The 26,758-nt window shown below is 47.6% G+C and overlaps 1 protein-coding gene across 1 annotated transcript in view; it reads left to right on the top strand.

The window, feature by feature from the left end:
- The window catches only part of LOC106583441 (protein bassoon-like), a 183,761-nt gene extending 161,887 nt beyond the window's left edge, over window positions 1-21,874 (top strand). Inside the window, 8 exon segments of the mRNA XM_014167602.2 lie at window positions 5,155-5,364; window positions 8,517-14,960; window positions 16,693-18,811; window positions 19,187-20,133; window positions 20,303-20,420; window positions 21,007-21,162; window positions 21,530-21,585; window positions 21,707-21,874. Coding sequence (XP_014023077.2) covers window positions 5,155-5,364; window positions 8,517-14,960; window positions 16,693-18,811; window positions 19,187-20,133; window positions 20,303-20,420; window positions 21,007-21,162; window positions 21,530-21,570 — 10,035 coding nt within the window. The 3' untranslated portion in view covers window positions 21,571-21,585; window positions 21,707-21,874.
- The last annotated feature ends 4,884 nt before the right edge of the window (window positions 21,875-26,758 follow it).

Raw genomic sequence — 26,758 nt, 5'->3', positions numbered from 1 at the left:
AACCAATCTTCGTGAAGAAAAGTGAAAGCCTTCTGCATCTAATTCCAGTCCTATATTATACAAGGATGAAATTAGGATGATGAAGATGAGGACAACTAAACGTATTTTAGCTGTTGAAAGCGAGGAAGGACTGAAGCAAGAAAGATGAGGTAGGTTAATAACATTAGGGGAAATATTATGAAGGTATATATGCTTCAGCCTACTAATTATACAAATAGGCCTATTATATTTCAACATCAAATTCGCTAGCCTATACTAGTGAAGGCCGCATGTGCTGCACCATAATCGCACATTCTCTTCTGCTTTATCATGGTTTGAACGATGTGCGTAATTCCAGTCCATATAATACAGTACATGTAGTAACCCATGGAACTATTAATGTTTTGGAAGGAGTGAGGGAGCAGCTCTTTATACACTGATTGCTTTACTACTAACCCTTGAGCATGGTGTAGCAGGCAGTCGCAGCTGCACTCAACGTGTGTATTTGAGTGCATTCCAATACTCTAGCAATGACACCAGTGTTTAATTGCTAAACTGTAATTATTTTGCCACTATGGCCTATTTCCTTACCTCCCTAATCTTACCTCATTTGCACATACTGTATATAGACTTTTCTATTGTGTTATTGACTGTACGTTTGTTTATTCCATGTGTAACTCTGTGTTGTTGTTTGTGTCGAACTGCTTTGCTTTATCTTGGCCAGGTCGCAGTTGTAAATGAGAACTTGTTCTCAACTAGCTTACCTGGTTACATAAAGGGAAAATAAGAAAATACCTCTCGGTACTGAAATCCTACACCCCCTGGTGGCGTGTATATGTAATGCCGTTAATACCACATTACCACAGTATAGTAATACAGTTCACACGCAACAAGATTAGCCTACTGGATAGAGCTAGTTTCATTTACTTACCCAAGAGAGCATATAGCTAGCTACATCTATGGGATTTTCTGTTTTTCTGTTGTGGGTAATGTGCAGCAGCCTATCATATATGTAGGCCTATTGGATAACGGCAATCATTTGGGCTTTTTTGGTCTTGTGCTCATTAAATGTTAATGTAGGGCTCATAAAATGTATTTAATATATGGCTCATCAGGTTCAGGTAGCATCAGGTTGGATTTTTCATGCTGATCAAAGCTCTAATCAAATCCAGACATATTTATATGCTTTATGATGCCTTTGAACGACACTACTGGTTTTGGTGGGAAATACCGGGTTACCCGAGAGAAAAGTGATTTATTCTCGAGATGAAACATTTGTAAAATACCAGGAAAATATTCAACCCTAGTTCAGATCCTGAACATGAACAGCCAAAATCATGTTTTTCATGAAATTGGATGATATTTGGATGAAACCAGATCTAAGATTGAAAAATGACACTTGCTTCTGCATTGAGAAATGTTGATCAAAAGTTACTGGTCCCTCACCCCTTTTCAAAAACTTGGATTCATGAGGTGAGATTAATGGTATAGGGTGACATCACCCTAACTCTCATTTTAATAAGTACCGCCTTCTTACCATCATTGGAGAAGGCATGTTTGCAGAGGGGCATGGTTTATATAGCTAGATACTTTTGGTCATGTAGTGTATGTGGACACCTGCTCGTCAAACATCTCATTCCAAAATCATGGGCATTAATATGGAGTTGGTCCCCCGTTTGCTATAACAGCCTCCACTCTTCTGGAAAGGCTTTCCACTAGATGTTAGAACATTGCTTGCTGGTATTTGTATCCATTCAGCCACAAGAGCATTAGTGAGGTCTGGCACTGATGTTGGACAATTAGGCCTGGCTCACAGTCTGCGTTCTAATTTATCCCAAAGGTGTTCGATGGGATTGAGGTCAGTTCTTCCACACCGATGTCAACAAACCATTTCTGTATGGACCTTGCTTTGTGGCCAGGGGGATAGTCATGCTGAAACAGGAAAGGGCCTTCCCCAAACTGTTGCCACACATTTGGAAGCACAGAATCATCTAGAATGTCATATGATGTATCGTTAAGAGATTTCCCTTTACTGGAACTAAGGGTCACAGCCCAAACCATGAAAAACAGCCCCAGACCATTATTCCTCCTCCACTAAACTTTACAGTTGGCATCATGCATTGGGGCAGGTAGCGTTTTCCTGGCATCCGCCAAACCCAGATTCATCCATCTGACTGCCAGATGGTGAAGCGTGATTCATCACTCCAGAGAACGCGTTTCCACTGCTCCAGAGTCCAATGGCGGCAAGCTATACACCCCTCCAGCCAATGCTTGGCATTGCGCATGGTGATCTTAGGCTTGTGTGCGACTGCTCGGCCAATCCATTTCATGAAGCTCCCGACAAATAGTTATTGTGCTGACGTTGCTTCCAGGGGCAGTTTGGAGCTCGGTAGTGAGTGTTGCAACTGAGGACAGACGATTTTTACGCGCTACATGCTTCAGCACTCAACAGTCCCGTTCTGTGAGCTGGTGTGGCCTACCACTTCGCGGCTGAGCTGTTGTTGCTCCTAGACATTTGCATTTCACAATAATAGCACTTACAGTTGATCGGGGCAGCTCTAGCAGGGCAGAAATGTGACGAACTGACTTGTTGGAAAGGTGGCATCCTATGACGGTGCCACGTTGAAAGTCACTGAACTCTTCAGTAAGGCCATTCTACTGCCAATGTTTGTCTCTGGAGATTTCATTGCTGTGTGCTTGATTTTATACAGCAAAGGGTGTGGCTGAAGTAGCTGAATCCACTAATTTCCACATACATTTGTATATATAGTGTAGCTACTCTACTGGTGCCAAAATCTGACTGTAGGGTGTCAGCAAATATAATAGTTTACACTATTCATCTATGGCAAAGATACTTATGTTTCCCCTTTCATCTGTGTCTGGTGTTAACTAATTACTGGCTAGCTTGGTCTTCAGCCAGCATGGAACAAAATAGGGTGAAGGGTCATCCAAAACTCTGACGCAGTTCTCCTGTCAACACATCCATCAGTGCTGCTGTGAACCGCATCACAAGAGACATGCTAAACGTGATATGTATTAAAAAAAAATGTACATCATTTCTTTGTGTATCACCAAATTTGCTTGAGATGATTTTACTGCTCACTGCATCCAAGTTGCTTGACATATGCGTTTCAAAGAGCTGTCAGTCAAGGCAAGCTCATTAATATAAGCTTCCTGCCCACTCAGCCTGTCTGTTTAAACTTCCTGGTAGTTAGCCATGAGAGAGAGAAATACTTTTCAAAAATGCTGAGTATTTCTATCCTCCAAAAATATTATGGGTTATATATGCTGCTCAAAAAAATAAAGGGAACACTTAAACAACACATCCTAGATCTGAATGAAAGAAATAATCTTATATACTTTTTCTTTACATAGTTGAATGTGCTGACAACAAAATCACAGAAAAAGAATCAATGGAAATCCAATTTATCAACCCATGGAGGTCTGGATTTGGAGTCACACTCAAAATTAAAGTGGAAAACCACACTACAGGCTGATCCAACTTTGATGTAATGTCCTTAAAACAAGTCAAAATGAGGCTCAGTAGTGTGTATGGCCTCCACGTGCCTGTATGACCTCCCTACAACGCCTGGGCATGCTCCTGATGAGGTGGCGGATGGTCTCCTGAGGGATCTCCTCCCAGACCTGGACTAAAGCATCCGCCAACGCCTGGACAGTCTGTGGTGCAACGTGGCGTTGGTGGATGGAGCGAGACATGATGTCCCAGATGTGCTCAATTGGATTCAGGTCTGGGGAACGGGCGGGCCAGTCCATTGCATCAATGCCTTCCTCTTGCAGGAACTTGCAGGGCTCTGGCAGTGCTTCTCCTGCTCCTCCTTGCACAAAGGTGGAGGTAGCGGTCCTGCTGCTGGGTTGTTGCCCTCCTACGGCCTCCTCCACGTTTCCTGATGTACTGGCCTGTAACCTGGTAGCGCCTCCATGCTCTGGACAATACGCTGACAGACACAGCAAACCTTCTTGCCACAGCTCGCATTGATGTGCCATCCTGGATGAGCTGCACTACCTGAGCCACTTGTGTGGGTTGTAGACTCCGTCTCATGCTACCACTAGAGTGAAAGCACCGCCAGCATTCAAAAGTGACCAAAACATCAGCCAGGAAGCATAGGAACTGAGAAGTGGTCTGTGGTCCCCACCTGCAGAACCACTCCTTTATTGGGGGTGTCTTGCTAATTGCCTATAATTTCCACCTGTTGTCTATTCCATTAGCACAACAGCATGTGAAATTTATTGTCAATCAGTGTTGCTTCCTAAGTGGACAGTTTGATTTCACAGAAGTGTGATTGACTTGGAGTTACATTGTGTTGTTTAAGTGTTCCCTTTATTTTTTTTGAGCAGTGAACATATATTATGGGTCTATTTTACATGGGAATCAGAATGACTGTTCCAGATGAAAGAAAAATAGTGGTGTCCGAAATGCCACTGTATTCCCTATATAGTGCACAATATAGGGAATAGGGTGCTATTTGGGATGTAGCACTGGTGTAAATTAGCGGCTTAAACCTTCTACGAGACAGCTGATTTATTGGAGAGTTGTGATTATATTATTTCAGTTAAGAGGACATGCTTAATTTTTAAGTGCTGCTGTGAGCGCAGCGGTGGTTCAGACAACAGTAGTGCAGACAGCTGGTAGTGCAGACAGCTGGTAGTGCAGACCGCGGTAGTGCAGACCGCGGTAGTGCAGACAGCTGGTAGTGCAGACCGCAGTAGTGCAGACAGCTGGTAGTGCAGACCGCGGTAGTGCAGACAGCTGGTAGTGCAGACCGCTGGTAGTGCAGACAGCTGGTAGTGCAGACCGCAGTAGTGCAGACAACGGTAGTACTATTCCTGTCCTGTCTTATCTTAATGTTACTCAAGCAGACTGACCTTGTTGGGCAAGTAAGGCACCTCTCCTCAGCTCCCACCATCCCACTTCTACCACATTATGTGTCACTGTGGTATTTGTGGGGCTGTTTGTTGAATGTTTCTTCCTGACTTTATGTTTTATTAATTGATTCTTGACTGTAAATGTTCTTTGACTGACATTGTTATTGTCCCTTTTTGAATGATCATTATAGAATAATCTTCAGTTTGCAGTTAACAGACAATGTTTGTTTTGATACAATCCTGTACCTTGCAGTTTTCTAAAGGCCTCTTTTTGTTCTGTCTGTGTTTCAGAATAAAGAATGGCTCTGCCTGAACTGCCAGACCCAGAGAGCTTTGTCTGGGGCCCTGGGAGACGCTCCACTTCCTGTTCCTCAGCCAATGGGATCCCCACTGCACTCAGCTCCAGCCAATCAACAACAGCCTCAGCAGAGAGGGCCCAATCAGCAGGCAGGGCTACGGCCCACTGATCCTCAACAGCAACAAAAACCACTGGCTGCCCAAGTAAGTGGCCCTCCTTTCTCCCCTGCCAAACAGAGCAAGGGGCCTGCCCAACCCTCCCCTGCCAAGGTACAACCCTCCCCAGGTAAGAGTGCACACTCCCCTGCTAAAACAGCCCAGCCCTCCCCTGCCAAGGGTGCACCCTCCCCCACTAAAACAGCATCCACCCCTGCCAAGGGCACACCCTCCCTTGCCAAACAGATAGGACCCACTGCCCAGAGCAAGGGTCCTGCCCAGCCCTCCCCAGCCAAGGGTGCACTGTCCTTTGCTAAAACAGCATACACCCCTAACAAGTGCACACCCTCCCCTGCCAAAAAGACAGGACTCACTGCCCAGAGCAAGGGTTCTGCCCAGCCCTCCCCTGTTAAAGTTGCATCCACCCCTACCAAGGGTGCACCCTCTCCTGCTAAGAGTGCATCAACTCAACCTAAACCCAAACAGCAACAGGGCCAGCATAAAACTAAAGTCGTCCCCAAAACTCATAAGGAAAATGAAGCCAAAGCCTCGCCCAAAAAGGGAGCACCAGAAGCCATCACCACATCAAAAGATGAAAAGAAGAAACCCGTTGAAGATTCACAGAAGTCAAAACACCATGACGTGAGCCCCCTGCAACTTTGCAACTTCAGCGTCTTCACCACCGTTATTCTTCGTGATTTACCACCAGAATTTAATTTACCTAATTTTAGTAATCGTCATACTCTATGATCATTATAGCATATCATTCTCATCCCCCTTCTTGTCATCTCTATCCCCAAGCATCAGCCATTTACCATGCATCACCTTTGGTATCTTTTCTTCATGTTTTTATTAGTTCAATCATAATGTTAAGCCTGTATGATCTGCATTATAGTCATCCATGTCTGATATTCTAATCATGACTAATCAGTGTTATTAGCTAACATGCAATGCACATTTTTTTTTTCTTAATCATTATATTTTGATCAGCTTGTTTATTTTTACCATCATTCATCATTCTTCAACAATGGCAGAGACTTCAATGCACATTTAATTACACGAGCATGTAACCAAAATATCATGTTTTTTCTTTGCATTTTATTGTTGTTTGTCGTTTTGTTGTTTTTGTCACTTTTTATCTTAACCTTTTTATAGTCATATTTGTGTGCATTTCATTACGTGTAATTGTTGCCTGTGCTTTAATAACGTTCATTACATTATCTGTTATAGTTGCCTGAGCTTTAATAACGTTAATTACATTATCTGTTATATACAGTTGAAGTCAGAAGTTGACATACACCTTAGCCAAATACATTTAAACTCAGATTTTCACAATTCCTGACATTTAATCCTAGTAAGAATTCCCTGTCTTAGGTCAGTTAGGATCACCACTTTATTTTAAGAATGTGAAATGTCAGAATAATAGTAGAGAGAATTATTTTTTTCCCAGCTTTTATTTCTTTCATCACATTCCCAGTGAGTGAGAAGTTTACATACACTCAATTAGTATTTGGTAGCATTGCCTTTAAATTGTTTTAACTTGGGTCAAACGTTTCGGGTAGCTTCCCACAATAAGTTGGGTGAATTTTGGCCCATTCCTCTGACAGAGCTGGTGTAACTGAGTCAGGTTTGTAGGCCTCCTTGCTCACACACGCTTTTTCAGTTCTGCCCACAAATCTTCTATAGGATTGAGGTCAGGGCTTTGTGATGGCCACGCTAATACCTTGACTTTGTTGTCCTTAAGCCATTTTGCCACAACTTTGGAAGTATGCTTGTGGTCGTTGTCCATTTGGAAGACCCATTTGTGACCAAGCTTTAACTTCCTGACTGATGTCTTGAGATGTTGCTTAAATGTGTCCAAATAATTTTCCTGCCTCATGATGCCATCTATTTTGTGAAGTGCACCAGTCCCTCCTGCAGCAAAGCAACCCCACAACATGATGCTGCCACCCCCATGCTTCACAGTTGGGATGGTGTTCTTCGGCTTGCAAGCCTCCCCCTTTTTCCTCCAAACATAACGATGGTCATTATGGCCAAACAGTGCTATTTTTGTTTCATCAGACCAGAGGACATTTCTCCAAAAAGTACGATCTTTGTCCCCATGTGCAGTTGCAAACAGTAGTCTGGCTTTTTTATGGCGGTTTTGGAGCAGTGGGTTCTTCCTTGCTGAGCGGCCTTTCAGGTTATGTTGAAATAGGACTCGTTTTACTGTGGATATAGATACTTTTGTACCTGTTTCCTCCAGCATCTTCACAAGATCCTTTGCTGCTGTTCTGGGATTGATTTGCACTTTTCGCACCAAAGTACGTTCATCTCTAGGAGACAGAATGCGTCTCCTTCCTGAGTGGTATGACGGCTGCGTGGTCCCATGGTGTTTATACTTGCGTGCTATTGTTTGTACAGATGAATGTGGTACCTTCAGGCGTTTGGAAATTGCTCGCAAGGATGAATCATACTTGTGGAGGTCTACAATTTTTTTCTGAGGTCTTGGCTGATTTCTTTTGATTTTCCTATGATGTCAAGCAAAGAGGCACTGAGTTTGAAGGTAGGCCTTGAAATACATCCACAGGTACACCCCCAATTGACTCAAATGGTGTCAATTAGCCTATCAGAGGCTTCTAAAGCCATGACATAATTTTCAGGAATTTTCCAAGCTGTTTAAAGGCACAGTCAACTTAGTGTATGTAAACTTCTGACCCACTGGAATTGTGATACAGTGAATTATAAATGAAATAATCTGTCTGTAAACAATTGTTGGAAGAGTTACTTGTGTCATGCACAAAGTAGATGTCCTAACCGATTTGCCAAAACTATAGTTTGTTTACAAGAAATTTGTGGAGTTGTTGAAAAACGAGTTTTAATGACTCCAACCTAAGTGCATGTAAACTTCCGACTTCAACTGTATTTGCCTGTGCTTTGATGACTGAATTATTTACAATATAATTATTCTCATGTCTTGCCAGAATAGTAATACAGCCTGTATAAACTCCAGTGCTTTTATTCCAACCCCTATCATCTGTGAAACAAATGCCCATAAAAGTAACTCTGCCGATGAGTTAGGTGAAACGATAGGAAAGAAAGGGTGCACTGTTGCCTGTAATAGACTTTTTGCTACAGAAATGAATTAAGTCAGGGGGCAACAGGACTGATGCTATTACTGGCCTCTGACTTGTCTCTCTTTTTTTCTCTCTTTCCTTTAGGATTCCAACAAGTCCAGCACACAGAGCCTCAGTGACACGGGATACTCCTCAGATGGGATCTCCGGCTCCGTGGGCGAGATCACAGGCCATATCTGTGAAGATCCGGGGTTAAAGCTGAGTGAACGTAGCCTCTCCAGCCCCTCTGAGATCACTAAGCTAGAGAGCTCCATGCGGCCACTGCTAGAGTCCAAGTCCAAGACCGCTACAGACCAGGGCGGGGAGAACAACTCTGAAGGGGAGGTGTCGGACGATCTCAGCTCCAAGCTGCGCCACGACTATGTGGAGGACAGCAGCGAGAGTGGTCTGTCCCCCTTACCGCCCAGGCAGAAGAAGTCCCATAAAGAAATGACAGATGAGGAGTTCATGAGGAGGCAGATCATGGAAATGAGCGCTGACGAGGATGAGGAGGAAGAGGAGGAGGAAGGATACGGCTACCAGAAAACTAAAAACAAAAAGGATTTGGGGAAGGAGAAACGACGCAGCCTCACCCACCATTCCAGTAGTTTTGAGGAGGACACCAAGGGGGTAGATGGCGAAGACGATGCAGGTATGATGGCTTCCCAAGGAGGCCTGCGGCGGTTTAAGACCATTGAGCTGAACAACTCAGAGCATGACCTCAGAGAGCCAGAGCTGGAGATGGAGAGTCTGACTGGATCACCAGAGGAGCGGTCGAGGGGGGAGTATTCATCCACCCTCCCTGCCACAACTCCCAGTTACACATCTGGCACGTCCCCTACCTCCGTGTCCTCCATGGAGGATGACAGTGACAGCAGCCCCAGCCGCAGGCAGAGACTGGAGGAAGCCAAGCAGCAGAGGAAGGCTCGCCACCGCTCCCACGGCCCACTCCTGCCCACCATCGAGGACTCATCCGAGGAAGACGAGCTGAGAGAGGAAGAGGAGCTTCTGAGAGAGCAGGAGAAGATGAGAGATCTGGACCTGCAGAGGATCCGCAGTACAGCCAGGAAAACCAAGAGGGACAAAGAGGAGCTAAGGGCCCAGAGACGTAGAGAGAGATCCAAGACTCCCCCCAGCAACCTCTCGCCCATCGAGGATGCATCCCCGACAGAGGAGTTGAGACAGGCAGCAGAGATGGAGGAGCTCCACAGATCCTCCTGCTCCGAGTATTCCCCTTCCATGGACTCAGAGGCAGAGGGCTTTGAAATGATGGGCTCCAAGCTCTACAAGTCAGGAAGCCACCACAACCTACCCACCTTCATGTCTCTCTACTCCCCCACTGAAAAACATACTGCCACTTCACCGTTGGACAAGACACTGAAAAGTGCAGAGGAGGTGTATGAAGAAATTATGAGGAAAGCAGAGATGCAGCAGCAGAGACAGCCAGAAAGGCCAGGCCAACAACAAGGAAGTCGGCAAAGGCAACCGCTTGGGGCACCTCAGCCTAGCAGCAAACAAAATCTAGGCACTGAAGCACCTCTAACCCCTGGCTCCAGCCCCACACAAATCTCTGCACCTGTTTCCTTCTCCTCAAACGACACACGTGGGGCTGGAAAAGGGGTCCCACCAGGAATCAGTGTGACACAGCATCTATCAAAAGAAACCCAAGACCGGATGAGGACGCAGACTACCAAAATAGGGGGTGTTATCCCCCCAGTGGCTGGAAGACCAGGTCCTCAGGGACCAGCACAGGGGGCGCCTCCTCCTGACTCTGGAGCACCCTCCATCGCATCCTCCCTCTTCTCCTATTTCAAAGGCCCCAGTCCTCCTGTTTCCCCTTCCCCCTCTCCCTCACAGAGTCCCACTCATTCCCTGTCCCTACGACCTACAGGGCCTGGGGTGTCCCCACAACATTCTCAGCCTGGCGCTGGTGGCGCCACCTCCCCAGTACCACCGCAACAACATGGAGCCCAGATGCCTCGAAGAACAGCATCGCCACGCCTTGCAAGACAACAGTCCTCCTCCGACTCACCAGTAATGGGGATAACGCTGGGCTCTGAGACCACCACCAGTCCTGCCAGGCCTCTGACTGTAAACTCCTCCACTTCTCCCCTGTCCTCGCCAACACAGGCTATCCATCAACCCATGTATCAGCAATATATTCCTTCAACAAGCTCTCCAACGTCCCCACAAATGCATCTATCTCAACAATCCCCACAACATGGTTTACAGAGGCCCCAAAATGCAGAGAGGGTTAATATTGGTTTAAGCATGACAATGACAACCACAGCTACCACATACAGTCATGGGTCAATATCAATGGAAAATATCTCCCTATGTAGGATCTCCAATGTCCCAGGTACCTCTAGGGTCGTAGAGCAGGGCCAAATGCAAATGCGTCCGACTGGACCTGCATCTGTAGTGGACCTGAGAGCACCAATGAAGGCCGCCCCAATCATCATGACAGACCAGGGCATGGATCTAACATCTCTGGCAACTGATACAAGAAGGTATTCCCTCGATGCTGAACAACACCCCAACCATCACAATTCGGTGCAGCCACTGAATGCTGCCGTGAACCTGAATGCACAAGAGCAGCCGCACGTTTCGGCGTCCACTCCAACAACAGTTAGTGTCACCGTGGCAGCCTCCATGTTTATATCTCAGCCGAAGGGGCATCCAGTGATTTACGGAGATCCCCTGCAGAACCGTATGGATCTGGGGCAAGGCGTTGGGTCAGCAATGTGTCTAACACAAACTAAGCCACCCATTACTGACCCATCCATTCCTAAGATTGATGCGTGTCTGGAGGACCTGGGCATCCAGCAGCAGCAGCTCCAGATGCAGCAGCAGAAGCTCCTACAGCAACAACAGCTCCTCGAGCAGCAGCTCCAGCAGCACCAGCAGTCTTCCTTTGCTCGCTATAACCTAGCGAACCAGGTCCAGCCGCTGTTGCTGAAGAAAGACCTGGTGGTTAGCCAGACGAGCAGTGGCAGTGCCCAGCCTGTGGTCAGTGTGATTCCTAGAGTATCTCCCATGCCGTCCCAGCCAGCGTCTATAGTTCTACCTCCCTCTAACAATCATCATGACTATGGTCAGAGTGGGCTTGCCTTGGAGTTGAAGAACAAGCCCACAGTTATCAACCTGTCCACGGGAAAGCCCCATGTCATGATGGTCCAACTGGAACATAGCAATGCCTCTCAGATGGCCACTGTAACTCAGCTGGTCAAAGAGCCTCCTCTTCCTCCCCAGGTCCTGGATCTCACTGGTGGACAGATACAGAAACCAGAGAACCAAGTGGCTTGTTGTGACGTTGTTTACAAGCTACCCTTTGCTGGTAGCTGTGCAGGTAACTTAACTCAGAAAAATTCTACCACTGAATCTTCCCAAGTCACTCTTCCTGCACCACACTACAGTGTAGGCCAACAGCAGCAGAAACAACAGCCGCAACAACAGCAACAACAACCACCACCTGGTAATAATGGCTACCAGACAGCAAGCATGCAAGGAGCACCAGAGGAGCGTAAACCGATGCAGGGAGTCCCTCTATACCCTATACCCCCTGGAGGCAGGCTTCAACCTTCCATGTCTGACACCAACCTGTCTAATACAGGTCTTCAGTACTATCAGAGGACTGACTCTGGGGACCTAGCAGTGGATCTGAGCACCATGAATCAGGCCTATGAAGGAGGATATCTTGGCATGGGTGCACAATACGGATCCTACACAGACTTACGTCATCAAGGAGATGCTGCAGGTCCTCCCTTGCCCCTGCGAAGGTACGGCTCCATGTCCAACATCAACCAAGACTACGGCTATGGTCAGGCAGGTTTACCGGACGCCAACCTGGCACAGTATAGTGCCACCACTGCCAGGGAGATCAGCCGAATGTGTGCAGCTCTGAACTCTATGGACCAGTTCGGTCAACGGTACAGCAACCCTGAGATGATGCAGTATGGTTCTGGAAGTGGAGCAGGGCCTGCAGCCAGGCTCAACCTACAGCAAAGCTTAGCATCAATCCGAGCCAACCTACTCTATGGCCCTGATGGGAGGCCCACTGCACACTGCCAAGCCCTAACCAATCTGATCAATGCCAGACAAGCAAGCATACGGGCCTTATATCCATCTGCAATGAGAGGAGCTGACGGTATGACATATTCCACCATCAACACCCCAATAGCCTCTACCTTGCCAATAACCACCCAGCCCTCCTCTGTTCTGCAACCCATGCCACAAGGAATATACCGACCTTACCCTGCAGGCGTGACCGCTGTACCACTGGCGAGCCTCACCAGGTTGCCTCATATGACCCCAAAGATGCCTCTGTCCACACAGGGACATTATGGTTACCCTCCTCCCAACCAGTTCCCTACAATGGCTGGTGTTCCTGGAAGTGTGCCTGCCATGAGCACCTCCACCCAAGAAGCTCCTGTCTACCTTGGGAAGCCTTCTGCAGCCGTCTCTGTGCACACCGCTGCAACCTTACCACTGGCCCAGCCAATTTCTCATATGGGTGGACAAACTACTGCAATGCCAATTCAGTCTGCAGTGGTCCCTGCAAACCAACAGACCCCCCAAACTCAAATCCAAGCACAGAATATTACGACGCACCCCCATACTCAAACTCATATGCAAGTCCAAATGCAGCAACAAATGCAGCAACAAATACAGCAACAAATACAGCAACAAATGCAAACTCAAATGCAACAACAAATAGAAACTCAAGCTTCATTTCTGACTCAAACCCAGTCTCAGCCTATAACTCAGCCTGATCCACAGGTTCTAGTGCAGCCCCATCTGCAGACCACTCGCCAGACTGCTTCTACTGCAGCAGCCAGCACCACTATCGCCACTTCGGGCGACCCAGAGCTGGAAAAGGTAGAGGAGCGTTTGAGACAGCAACAGGAGCAGATGCTGCAGATGGAGCGAGAGCGTGTGGAGCTGGAGAAACTTCGGCAGATGCGCCTGCATGAGGAACTGGAGCGAGACCGCATGGAGCTCCAGAGGCACAGGGAGAAAGAACAAATGCTGGTGCAGCGCGAGATTCAGGAGCTGCACACCATCAAACAGCATGTCCTGCATCAGCAACAATCAGAGAGGGAGACCCAGCTGGTCATGCAGAGGGAACAGCTAGCCCAACAGAGGATGCAACTGGACCAGATCCAGTCGCTGCAGCAGCAGCTCCAGCAGCAGTTGGAGGAGCAGAAGAGGCAGAAGACTGCAGTAGTGGTGGCATCGGCCGCAGCAGCCGCTGCATCCGCAGCAGCATCTGCTGCAGCCACTTCCACTCAAGGTGCCATACAAGGGGTAGTAGTCGGAGGAATAACCCCTCAAGGTGCCATACAAGGGGTAGTAGTTGGAGGAGGAACCCCTCAAGGTGCCATACAAGGGGTAGTAGTCGGAGGAGGAGGAACTCCTCAAGGTTTCATCATCTGTGACCAGAGTGGTAGGGTGATTCAACAGGACGGCCAAAGTGTACAGTTCTGGCAACCCCACATGGAAGGGCAGGTGGTCCAAGCAGTGGTGACCCCAAGGCCCATACCAAGCTCTGCCTCTGAGATGTCCTTGAGAAACAGTGAGAATCAGTTGGGGTCCAGGATCATGAAGAAGCAAAACTCTATGCCTCGTCTTAGGGATGGATCAGAGGAGGAGCTGGTGAGGAGGATTGCAGATAGCTGCGTGCAGACGGACGATGAAGAGGGTGAGGACAGGTACATGAACCGCAGGGGCAGGAGAACCAGGCGGATCGCCGACTGCAGCGTCCAGACAGACGACGAGGATCAGGCAGCTTGGGAGCAACCGGTTAGGCGCAGGAGATCGCGCTTATCCAAACATTCAGACTCTAGCAGCGAGGTCAAATCCGATGGAACCGCCAAAGTGTCCTCCTCTAGCATAGCCATTCAGACCAACAACGACTCCTCATGCCAGACTGAGGCCGACCAGTTGGGCAGGATCTCACCTGCAATCCACATCACTGCGGCTGAGACAAATAAGGTGGAGCTGCTTCACTACATCTCTGCCCCAGAGAGGACCCATAAGGGTGAGAGCTTGGCCTGTCAGACAGAACCGGAGGCCCAGTCTCAGGGGGTGGTGGCCCCTCAGCTCAGCGTCCCCACCACCATCAGCCCATATTCCACCTCTATGCAGATGGTGGGCTCCACCCCACCTCCTCCCCAAGGGGTGGCTAAGTTTGAAAGGAGGAAACCCGACCCCCTGGATATCAACTACCAAAGCCAGCAGCAGAACGAGTCCCCATCTCGCCAGCCTCCCAAGTCTCCCCAGGTGCTGTACTCCCCTGTGTCCCCGCTGTCGCCCCATCGGATGCTGGAAACCACCTTCGCCTCCCAGGAGAAGCTCAACAAGGCGCACGTCACGCCCCAACAGAAAGCTTTCACTGCAGAGTCTCCTCAGCGTCACCAGAGCCTCCCCAGACCTATCAAGAGTGTGCAGCGCTCCATGTCGGACCCCAAACCCCTCAGCCCCACCTCAGAAGACCCTGCCAAGAACAGGTTCTCCCCTTACCATCAGCAGGCCCTCTCCAACAGTCAGGTATTTAATAAGTTACATTATTACTGTTTCTATTTCACTTCAATAACTTTCACATTAACAAACAGTAAATCATAATCTGACCTGATATGAAAATAAATAGTTAAAATGTAAGTTATTAAGAAAAGAACAAGCATTTAACAAGACAGGAGACGTTTTTTCATGACTATGTTATATACAGTAGAGAGCAGAGAAAGTACGTACTGAAGAGAGTGTGATACTGAATAGACTAGATAGTCTTGTGTGAGAGCACAGATGCATCACACAGGGTTTGGCATCAAAGGACGCAACAGAATGTTCTCAGGAGAGCAGCTGTCCATGTTAGGCACCAGGCAAGCTTCCCCTCTACTCCATTATACCATCCTCTCTTTTTCTCACTCCATAGCTTTCTCTGAAATTCCTTTCTTTTTTCTCCTTTGCCTTTTCAGTCTGCTTTTTCTCTCCGTCTCTCTCTCTCTCACACATACATGCACGCACACGTACACACACACACACACACACGCGCACACACAACCCATTCCTCTCTTTCTCCTTTATTCTTTCCCTGCTATATCTGGCAAAGCCCTTAGAAATGCCAGGGGGAGACATAATGTGGAGGCATCCTGGTACAGCCCTGCTGTCTTCCGGCATGTTAGCAGCTGGTCAAAGTAAAGTCAGATCCTTCTGTACTCAGTGTGAGGGCTGTCCGATGAACAGGAATAGGAATCATAAGAGGATTTTTACATATATTTCTTGTTTTATTTGTGCTGGCCATACATCAACATTTGAATATAATGGCATTCTCACGGATACTTAATACATTCACTATGGGTCTACACAACTCCTAAACTGTAAGTAGAAAGAAGAAATCTAGCCATGTTTGAATTTTTATCATTGCTCTTAGTTTGTTGTTGTTGGCATACGTTTTGAGATAAGTGATCAGGATGAAGGACGTTATAGTTTTTTTTATGATAACGTGTATGACTATGTTATGATTAGAATCTTCTAATGCTCTAAAAATGATTCATATTAGTTATTTATGCTGAGAATTGCTCCCAAGTTGCCCATTCTCTCTCACTTGGACATCATTCTTCATGGTTGTAGCACTCAACTTTTGCAGAGTACATTTTAATAACAAACATATTATTTATGACCAAAGTATTGTTGAATGGACCCAAACAAATCTAAACATACAATGTATACATTTTACCTTAATGTTACTGCAGTGAGCTAAATCGGGGTCACACAGAGTTTTCTTGGTAGTCTTAAACAAATCTACTGAAGCGAAAGTATACACCTCACACATGGTAATAGGCTTAAAGTAAAGAAGACATCTGTACCATGTCAGATATAGAGAAATGTATTCCATTTTGAGTTTACATCCCAAAATGACACTTTATATACATCACAGCAGACTGAAATATAACAAACTGTTTTTAAAAATAATGTTTATTAATTATGAAATTATGACAAATATTAATAACATTCCACGCATGAGGCCACTAGGTCATTTTATTGCAGGAAAGGGCTACATTGATGCTAAATTAGTCTATAACATTGCCATTTTCTGAATTAAGCTATAGAAATTAAAGTATCAAAGTATAATGATTAGAATAGGGGAATCAAGGTATAATGATTAGAATAGGGGACTGGACTAGAATCTTCTTTAGTGCAGTTAGTCTGATTTCCATGCAGGCATTCTGTTCAATGTTATGTGAGTGTTATCCTGATGGTGTTTCTCTGCCTCTCTCTCCAGATGGCCACCCTGCAGCAGCAGCAGAACTCTCTGATGAGAAAGGTGAAGAGGACCCTGCCCAGCCCGCCTCCAGAGGAGAGCCCTCTCCCCATCGTCACCCCAGCCATGTCCCACATGTACAGCAGCTCTCCGGGGATGCAGCCCCAGAGGGTGCTGCCCAGGCCTGCCCAGGGGGTCACCAAGGCCGGCCTGCTGAGCGAGCTGAAGGCCGTGGAGCAGGAGTCCACCAAGCTCCGCAAGCAGCAGCAGGAGCTAGAGGAGGAGGAGAAGGAGATTGACGCCAAGCTGCGGTACCTGGAACTGGGCATCCATCAGCGCAAGGAGACCCTGGTGAAGGAGAGGGAGAGGAGGGAGCTGGCCTACATGCGCTGCATGGGTGATGCCCGCGACTACATGTCAGACACCGAGCTCAATAACCTAAGGATGGTGGCGGCCACGGGAACGTTCGACGGTAATGGTCTGCTGACGAGGCCCAGCACGGCGCCGCTGAGCCAGTTCCCCAACGACCTCGGCCCAGCCTCCCAGTACCCGCCCACCTCCTCCTACATGGCCTATCAGTACCCACAGAGCCAGCCCACGCCCACACAGCAGCCAACCGCTGCTTACCAACAGATCGGTTTCCAGCCCCCTCAATACCCTACAGCCTCCCAGCCCCAGCCAGGCACCTTCCAGCCCCACCCACCCCAAGGCCCAGGCTACCAGACCCAGCCAAGCTACCCAGCCCACGGGGGCTACGGCCAGCCTTCCTACCCGACAGACCTGGGCATGCAGCAGCATGGCCACCAGGGTTTCCAGCCTCCCAACCCCTCTATCCCGGGCCAGAACCTCCCCTACCAAGGCCAGAGCCCATATTCTGGCCAGGGCATGTCCTTCCAGCCACAGGCTGAGATCCTCACGGTCCACCAGAGGCCTCATCAGACCTCCCTGGCTGACCTGGAACAGAAGGTGCCCACCAACTACGAGGTGATCAGTAACTCTGCCGTGTCGGTGGCCACATCAGCTCCAGACACCGGCTTTGGCTCAGTCTATACCTCCAACACCATGCCCAATGCCTATGGGCAGTACCGCCCCCCGGAGCCAGTCCTGACCCACGGTGTGGACAGCCCCACATCGGCCTACGCTGCAGACGGCCTCTACACCGCAAACCTGGAGCAGAACATCCCCAGGAACTACGTCATGATCGACGACATCAGCGAGCTGACCAAAGAGAACACATGCTCGTCTGTTGACGTTCTGGGACATCCTGTTGCAGGACGCTATGGTGAGAATGGCCCTGTGCGCCAAACTGGCTACGGCAATGAGCCTGTGGACCCGTACATGTCTGCAGGCACAACAGGCTACCACCAGCAGGGCTCTGTGGACCCCCGGATCAGCACCACTGTAGGTGGTGGGGGATCTTCTTATTACTATGATGACTATAATAAACTTCCCAGCACAACACGCCCAGGGGGCCCGGGGACCCAGAAACACCCATCCAAGAACCTGGCTCCCGCCGTTGTCTCCTCCAGTAAGCGCAGCAAGCACAGAAAGCAGGGCATGGAGCAGAAGATCTCCAAGTTCTCCCCCATCGAGGAGGCGCGGGACGTGGAGTCAGACCTGGCCTCTTATACCATGACCACCTCCACCGGCGGCAGCTGCACGGTGGTGTCTCGGTCCGGGGTGAAGAAGAGCGGCTACGACCAGCGGAAGTACTATGGTGGCCACCCGGGAAGCCGGGAAGCACTGGAAGAGGAGGACCGGATGTACGGCTCGGGGTGGTCCCGGTCTACTGGCTACGGCATGGACAAGATCTCCTCCAGGGACTCCACCAGGACCAAGTCCTACGAGAGGGAAGCCATGGAGCGGTCTCAGAGAGGCGGTGGCGGACGGCCTGGACTGCGCACCCATAACTCAGAGGAGGAGAGCCCCCTCAGCCCCGTTGGGAAGCCTGTGGGGGTCGGACGAGGTGGCACAGGGGTACCAGTGGACCCCCATGACGTGAGGAACCAGTACGGCTCCAGCCACTCCCTGCCGGATGTCCAGGACCACCACATGAAGGACCTGCCCAGGAGCCACGTGTACAAGCCAGATGACCCGTATCTCGTAGACGATCAGCACGCTGCTGTGTCGGACAGTGAAGGTAACTGGTGCTGAATGCCACTAACTGCCTGACCTCCTCTGTCTGCTGGAAAGAGTCTGCATGCGAAGATTCTTCAGAGTAGCATGATGGTTTCTTCTGTTGTGATACTGTGAATGTTGTGCCCAATGCATGAAACCTCATATGCTTGTTTTCTTTTTTTCGTTTTGCATGCTGAAACATTTTTATTTTTTGTGATTTTGCTGTTTTTTGTTTGACTTTGAAAGACTTTCCATGTTTTTGAGACTTTGGGCCCATTTTTTGTCTGTCGTCTGCATGGCTTCAGTTCAGACTGTATGTCTCTCTCTCCTCTTTTCCTCTCTACACATTATAAAACAAAAGTAAACTGACTGATGATAATATTTGTTGTTCAAAAAGCCTATCATCTGGGTCAGGAGGAGACGGACTGGTTTGAGAAGCCAAGGGAGGCTCGCTCCAACCGCTCCAGACACCATGGGAGCGCAGGGCACATCTCCACTGGTAGACAACAGACCAGCGCCAACGTGAAGCACACCTACCATGACTATGATGAGCCTCCCGAAGAGCACGACCTGTGGCCTCAGGACGAGTACAACAACCAACCTCGCCACCCCTCGTCCACCTCATCATCCCGCGACCACCGCGGTCACCTTGGCAGCAGCGGCGGCAGCTCGGGGAGGCACTCCTCTTCCCGCCACTCCGGTGAGGAGCCTCGGACGTCCAGCCGCTCCTCCAGAACACACCCCAAAGACCAATCCGCCCGCTCTGAGGGCCGTGGATCCTCCTCCACCCAGAAGAGGGGAGGCTCGGAACCCCGCTCCTCCCGGGATGGTTACCGGGACTCTGGAGACTACTCCTCTCGTGACCCGGCCTCCGGCCACCACCGTGAGGGCACCAGTGGCAGGGGTCAGAAGCTGCCAGGCTCGTCCTCCAGGAGACAGGAAGGGGTTCCTTCTGCAGTGGCCAAGCAGGGTCTGGGGCAACAGCCCCAGGGGGGTCCAGGCGGGCAGCAACAACAGCCCCAGGGGGGTCCAGGCGGGCAGCAGCAACAGCCCCTTTCAGGCAGACAGCCTGGGTCCCAGGGGCCAGACGGGGGCCAACCGGCCCAGCAACCTGGCCAGCAGCAGCAACGAACCCAGCAGCAGCAGCAGCCTCCACAGCAGAGCCAGCCTTCCCAGATCATAGCCGGGGGCCCTCAGGCCACTCCAGTCACTGCAGGGCCAGGACCCATGGCAGGACCCATGGCAGGACCAGGGCCGGCACAACAGCAGGCTAAACCTGGCCAGACTCCGGCACAAGGCCGGCAGCCAGCTGGACCTACCGCAGGCCAGCCAACAACCACAGCCGTGAGTACACCTGAGATGGGTTTGGAATTTCATGATAAATGAAATTTTGCATCCTGGCAATACTCATGAAATTACTGGGCCTATGTAATTTTCCCCTCTTATTTTTCACTTCTTGGTGAACAGCTGGACAGTAACAATTTTGTTCCCCACTCTTTCTGTTCTGCAACAGATGACTTTTGCCACACCTGCAGCAGCTATTGGGGGGATGAAACCTGCAGCAACGATTGGGGGGGCAGCAGTAGCAGCACAGCCACCCAAGACAGCTACACCACCCCTCACAGGCATCGGTAAGACTGACACCTCTCTCGCAGTCTAACACTGCATTAATACATTACTGTCTTTAGACTCTCTCAAACCCAAACAGAGAATGAAATGCCATGCAAAGAGAATGACATGCTACCCAAAGAGAATGACATGCTACCCAAAGAGAATGACATGCTACCCAAACAGAGAATGACATGCTACCCAAAGAGAATGACATGCTACCCAAACAGAGAATGACATGCTACCCAAACAGAGAATGACATGCTACCCAAACAGAGAATGACATGCTACCCAAACAGAGAATGACATGCTACCCAAACAGAGAATGACATGCTACCCAAACAGAGAATGGCATGCTACCCAAACAGAGAATGGCATGCTACCCAAACAGAGAATGGCATGCTACCCAAACAGAGAATGGCATGCTACCCAAACAGAGAATGACATGCTACCCAAACAGAGAATGACATGCTACCCAAACAGAGAATGGCATGCTACACAAACAGACATGACATACTACCCAAACAGAAAAGTATATACTACCCAAACAGAATAGTATATACTACCCAAACAGTGCCATCTGACAGTGCGGTTGTTGTTCCTCTGCAGGCTCTAAAGCAACCCCCCCTGGAGGGATAGGTAGCAGGCCTGGTGGGATCGGCAGTGCAGCGGCAGGCCAGCCCCCAGCGGAGGGCGTCAATGTTCTCACCAATATCCTGGGAGGGGCGGGAGGGGCAGCTGAACAGGCGGGGAAACTGGGAGATGGTAAAGCCCTGAGAACCTGAACACTGGAGCATCCCAAATGGCACCCTATTCCCATATAGGGCACTACCTATGGATCCTGGTCAAAAGAAGTGCACCATATAGGGAATAGGGTGCCATTTGGGATGCTTACAGAGTCTGATGTGGAAGGAATTACTGTTTAACAATTACTTTTCTTCTGTATGGTGTGTGTGTCCTCAGTCGTTGATGTTCTTTCTTAGTGATTGAACATAATACAAAATGGACCCTTTATTTTATATACACCCCTTCTACAGAATATTCTGTGAAAAGGACTAATGTACTAACTTTCTATACTGTACTAAATATTTTTTCCCTCTCACCCCATCTATTCTCTATCTTTTTTACACAGCTATTTCTGGCCTCGGGAAGAAGTTCACTTCATTTTGGTGAACGGAAGAAAGGAGGGTAAATGCAATGGATTTCTTGGTGATTTTTCATAGATGTAAGGTTTAAGTAGTTGCCACTTTGTTTGTTTGTGTGTTGTGGAAGTCCCAGGTGTGAGGGAAAGCTTGTGTTTGTCTTGCAGGGTATGAGGAGTTGCGATGGAGGGGGATTGGAGGCTTGGTACTAGTAAAATCTATGAAACTGTTTTCGGCATTTTATACATTTCGCTATCACAACGAAGCGGAGAAGGAGGAGGTGGGTATCTGAGAGCATCAGTGAGTATCTCATGAAATAAATACATGTCTTTACACATTGGGGTGGTGTGTCTTGTCTTTGGAGAAAAATGTTGACCATATTTGTGATAATCTGCACTTCACTCCACAAAGAAATGTCTTCCCTTGTACTCTTCATATTTTCATGATGTATATGAGTGTAGATTAAATATTTAAATTGCTTTCATCATTTTCGAAGTTAAATACTCACCACTCAAAGTATTAATACTATCATCAATAGTTAAGGTTAAGTTTAATGCAGTTAAGGATACAGAGGTTGCATCTTCAATGGCACCCTGTTCCCTAAATGGTGCGCTAGGTAGGGAATAGGGTGCCATTTGGGCCCCACACTGCGGTGGATGAATGGATGAAGTGTTGTATCAGCTGGATATTTGCATAGATTAACATAGATCCATGTCTGAAGCATGAGTGAACTGATGACTCATTAAGGACTGTGATTGTATATTCTGTCTGATCTGCCTGGGGCATTTTTCATTTTTTTTCTCTCTTTAATAGCACTTTTACATTGATTTGGTTCTCTGCTGTGTCAAGTCAGATAAACAGAAATGACTGTGTCCATGTTCTCCCACTGTTGGAGTGGTCGGAGGTTAGAGCCCAGGTTAGAGGTCAAAGGATAGAGGTCAGAGGTTAGAGGATAGAGCCCAGAGGTTAGTCCAGGTTAAAGGTCACAGGTTAGTCCAGGTTAGTGCCCAGAGGTTAGTCCAGGTTAGTGCCCAGAGGTTAGTCCAGGTTAGTGCCCAGAGGTTAGTCCAGGTTAGTGGACCAGGAAGTGTACCCTTTCACTCCTCCACACACACGTCCATTATACTGGGTCAGGCACAGAGCACTATTAATTAGCCAATGAAGGACCTCCCGGGTGGCGTGGTGGTCTAAGGCACTGCATCGCAGTGCTAGCTGTGCCACCAGAGATTCTGGGTTCGAGCCCAGGCTCTATCGCAGCCGGCCGCGACCGGGAGGTCCATGGGGCGACGCACAATTGGCCCAGCGTCGTCCGGGTTAGGGAGGGTTTGGCCGGCAGGGATATCCTTGTCTCGTTGCGCACTAGCGACTCCTCTGGCGGGACGGGCGCAGTGCACGCTGACCAGGTCGCCAGGTGTACGGTGTTTCCTCCGACACATTGGTGCGGCTGGCTTCCGGGTTGGATGTGCGTTGTGTCAAGAAGCAGTGCGGCTAGGTTGGGTTGTGTTTCAGAGGACGCATGGCTCTGGACCTTCGCCTCTCCCGAGTCCGTACGGGAGTTGCAGCGATGAGACAAGACTGTAACTACCAATTGGATACCACGAAATTGGGGAGATAAAAGGGGTAAAAAAACATTTTTTTAAATGTGCCTATGGATAAGCAGACTAACCATGGCATTACTGTCCTTTCATGCACCCGCACACACAGACACACGCACACACACACACACACACACACACACATACAAACTGGGGCCCACAGAATGATGACTCATTACACTATAAAAAATCCCTCGTTACATTGTAGAATGGGCTAACACAGAAAGCAGCACAGTAAAATTGTTTTTTAAACACAACAGATTTGAATGCATTTTTATTGGGACCCCATTTAAAACACATGACTATCACATGATGCTATTTGGGCCCTGCTTTCTCCCTATGACCACTACTGTGTCTGTCATTGTGCTAGTGTAGTTATTATAGGGTCTGCCTAGGTTGGGTTGACTCTTGGTTTGATATCATAGGCCATGACGCCGGGTTCCTCACATCTCTAGTGTGTGTGTGAAGGGGGTGTGTGTGTGAAGGGGGTGTGTGTGGTAGGGGTGAGAGATCCAGTGATCCAGTGCAGGGATCTAGAGATAAAACCTTCTCAGTGCCTCTCTGACCAACAGGTAAACCTACTCAGCCCTGAGGATTACTGACAATCCCAGCAGGGCTCTGATTGGCTGCCACCGCCCTGGTGGAGGGGCTTGGGACATAGTGACATGTAGGGGGAGTAATGGAACTGGAAGCACTCACCGTGGCCGTCACTGTTGTGAGGTCTTAGATAGGGGATGTGGTCTGTTTTAATGAGGTGTCGGCTCGTGGTGGATGTGACCTATTACTATACAGTCACAGGAGGTATAGTGTTGCTAGTCTGTGATGGGAAGGTGACGAGCAAAACTCAGTAAATTAGCGACAGTACAATCAAACCTTTCTAATCAGTCGTATTGCAGAGATTGTATTTATAGCCCTATTTTAAAACGCAGAGCTTTCAAAGTGTAGATGCTGTACTACATTGATCTCATATCAATATTACTTTGTTGAAGAAAACATGTATTATTATAGAGAATTTTCACAGAATTCACTGGGATAAGGGTGTGGGATTGGTTCCCATGGTAATTAGTCTGGCACTAGGGTGTTGGCCACTGGGTAACCCTCCAAGGTGCATCATCTCTGGCTGTGGTTATTTTCTCTCTCTCTCTCTCTCTCTCTCTCTCTCTCTCTCTCTCTCTCTCAATATCTCTTTCTTTTTTTATCAGTCTCTCTTTCTATTTCTCTCTCTATCCCTGTCTCTTTCTCCTTCTCTCTCTGTGTGTAAGGAGAGAGATGTGTAAGGAATGAGAATGGAATTGTGTGTCCTTGTGTCTCTGTGTGTAGGTGTGTGTGCACATGTAGGTAGTTATCCTTCAAGCAGTACAGTAGTACAGCTCTCCTCTTCCCCCTGTAGTTGAAATTATGTCCTGAAATCTTTCAGCACTAAATATGAGACAATAATGCACACATTTTACAGTCTGTCTCTGTGTACTGTATTTTCCCTGTTTGTCATATTATTCAAATGTCTGTGACATATTGGATCCTAATGCAACACATTCCGTATAAATTCAGTGTATATTGATCTCGTAGGGTTTTAGAATTCTGGTAACTTTCCCAAAATCCCCAGGTTTTCCCAAAATTCAGTAGAAATGATCTCTATGTGAGAGACACTAAAGTTTGACTTCGTGTTTTCAGATGCACCAGCAGAATGCCAACGAGAGCCTACCTCACAGCTCCCGTAGGAGAGTGAATGAGACAGAGAGCAAAGAGAGAAGGAAGATATAATCCTGTCTGTCTCACCTCCCTGTTTGTCTCTCTGCTTACTGAGAGAAATAACACCTGATCCAGGAACAGAACAGGGAGCCTACACACCGTAGGCTTGGCTTCCGCATCGCTCAGCTCAGAAGGACAACAACGGAGGATGCTGCTGCTTCACCTGAATCTCTGTCATCTTGGAGAGCACACAGATTCATCAGAGTTCTCCCATCACTCGCTGTGGTTCTGTGATTCTAAGACAAGGCCAGATGGGAGCCATTGTAGAAGGAAATGTCACTTCTGGTCAAAAGTAGTGCACTATATAGGGAATAGGGTGGCATTTGTAATGCAGACTCTGAGGAGTCCACATCTGACCAGAATCATTCATGACTCCACACTTTTGTGGTCAGAGGGCCTTATAACAATATCACCATTATAACACAATGGAGGAGGGAGATGGATACACAGCTCATAGATTTTACTAGTACCAAAGAGACCTCTTTGCCAACTATGACACTAACTACTACACTGGAGAAGCCAAGACAAACAAACGGCGACAGACAAACAAACAAACAATGCCCTGGTTATGAACCCCTTGAATGCTTGGTTTCTATGATCTCTACATTCCAGGGAACGATGACTGTTTCTTTGAATGTGTTTTTATTTCTCCTCCACATGTTGTGATATGTCTACAGAATGCAACATGTACATGTGGACACTGGAATGCACGCACAATAATAATAAAGAAACCCATATCTTCTTAACACTTTTTCACCACTACGTCCAGAAGAGGGTTCACCAGACGAGTAGGATAAAGAGAGGAGAAGCTACCGGTGTGGCCACCAATACTGTGTGAGATCCACACAGGAGAGAGGACCAGATGGAACGCAAGCAAGCGTAACCATGGCTGTCTTTTAGCCATCACTTGTCAATCCCAGAGCACTTTGGGATTTTTTTTATATATATAAAAAGTATTTTCATCTGGTTTAATTTCTTATCATTTTTGCCTGATATTTTTCTGAAAAGAAGAGCCTTATTCGGTACATATTTTTTACTTGTATACCTCATATGTTTTGAAACGTCCATATCATACCTTTCTTAATTTCGTTTTGCACAACTGTATACTATTGTATGTACATAAATCTATCGAGAACACTGATAATGTAAATGATTAATTTGTGTTTTTATTAATTTATATTCATGTGACTTCTGTTTTTATGTTTTATGTTTTTGTTTGGTAAATCTATTTATATTTTATGGTCTATTGTTTTCTTATTTATTATCTTACATTTTAATTTGCTGGTTGATTTTGAAAAGCAATCGCATGCATAACATGATTTACAGCACAATGGTGTTAATGTTGTTTAAATTCATGGATGGGAATATCTGAAACATGTTGATAAACATCAGCAATATGTCAGAGAGAGTTGCATAACTACACATACACACCTGAATCTCTGTTTACACTTACTCATACAGAGACATAAATGCAATCAAGCAAACACACACACATGTAGGAGTAGCTGGAAGCAATCATCATTTCAAATGTTCTATGCAATGATTCATTTTGAAACTGGAACAGACAAAAAAAAAAGTTTAATACCATAATGACCAATGTTACTCACTAGAATCCAACAAAATTGTGAACTGAAAGACATCAAAAACAGTTATGAACATATTTGTACTTCGCTAATTGTATTTATGGATCTGAATATTTAACTATTGAATCTAGACTTTTATTTTTGTGGCATGTTTTATAGTACCCCATTACTCCCCATATGGGGGGACTTGTTGCCAAAGGGTTGACTGTGTAGACTGTCAGTCATGAATGTCCACCATCTTATTGCTTGAAGCATGATTTGCTTAGCTTTGTCTGGCTGTTTGTATGCTCTC

The sequence above is a fragment of the Salmo salar genome, chromosome ssa22 (genome assembly GCF_905237065.1).
Source record: "Salmo salar chromosome ssa22, Ssal_v3.1, whole genome shotgun sequence".
NCBI classification, from domain to species: domain Eukaryota; kingdom Metazoa; phylum Chordata; class Actinopteri; order Salmoniformes; family Salmonidae; genus Salmo; species Salmo salar.
This window is presented reverse-complemented; position numbering and strand designations above follow the sequence as displayed.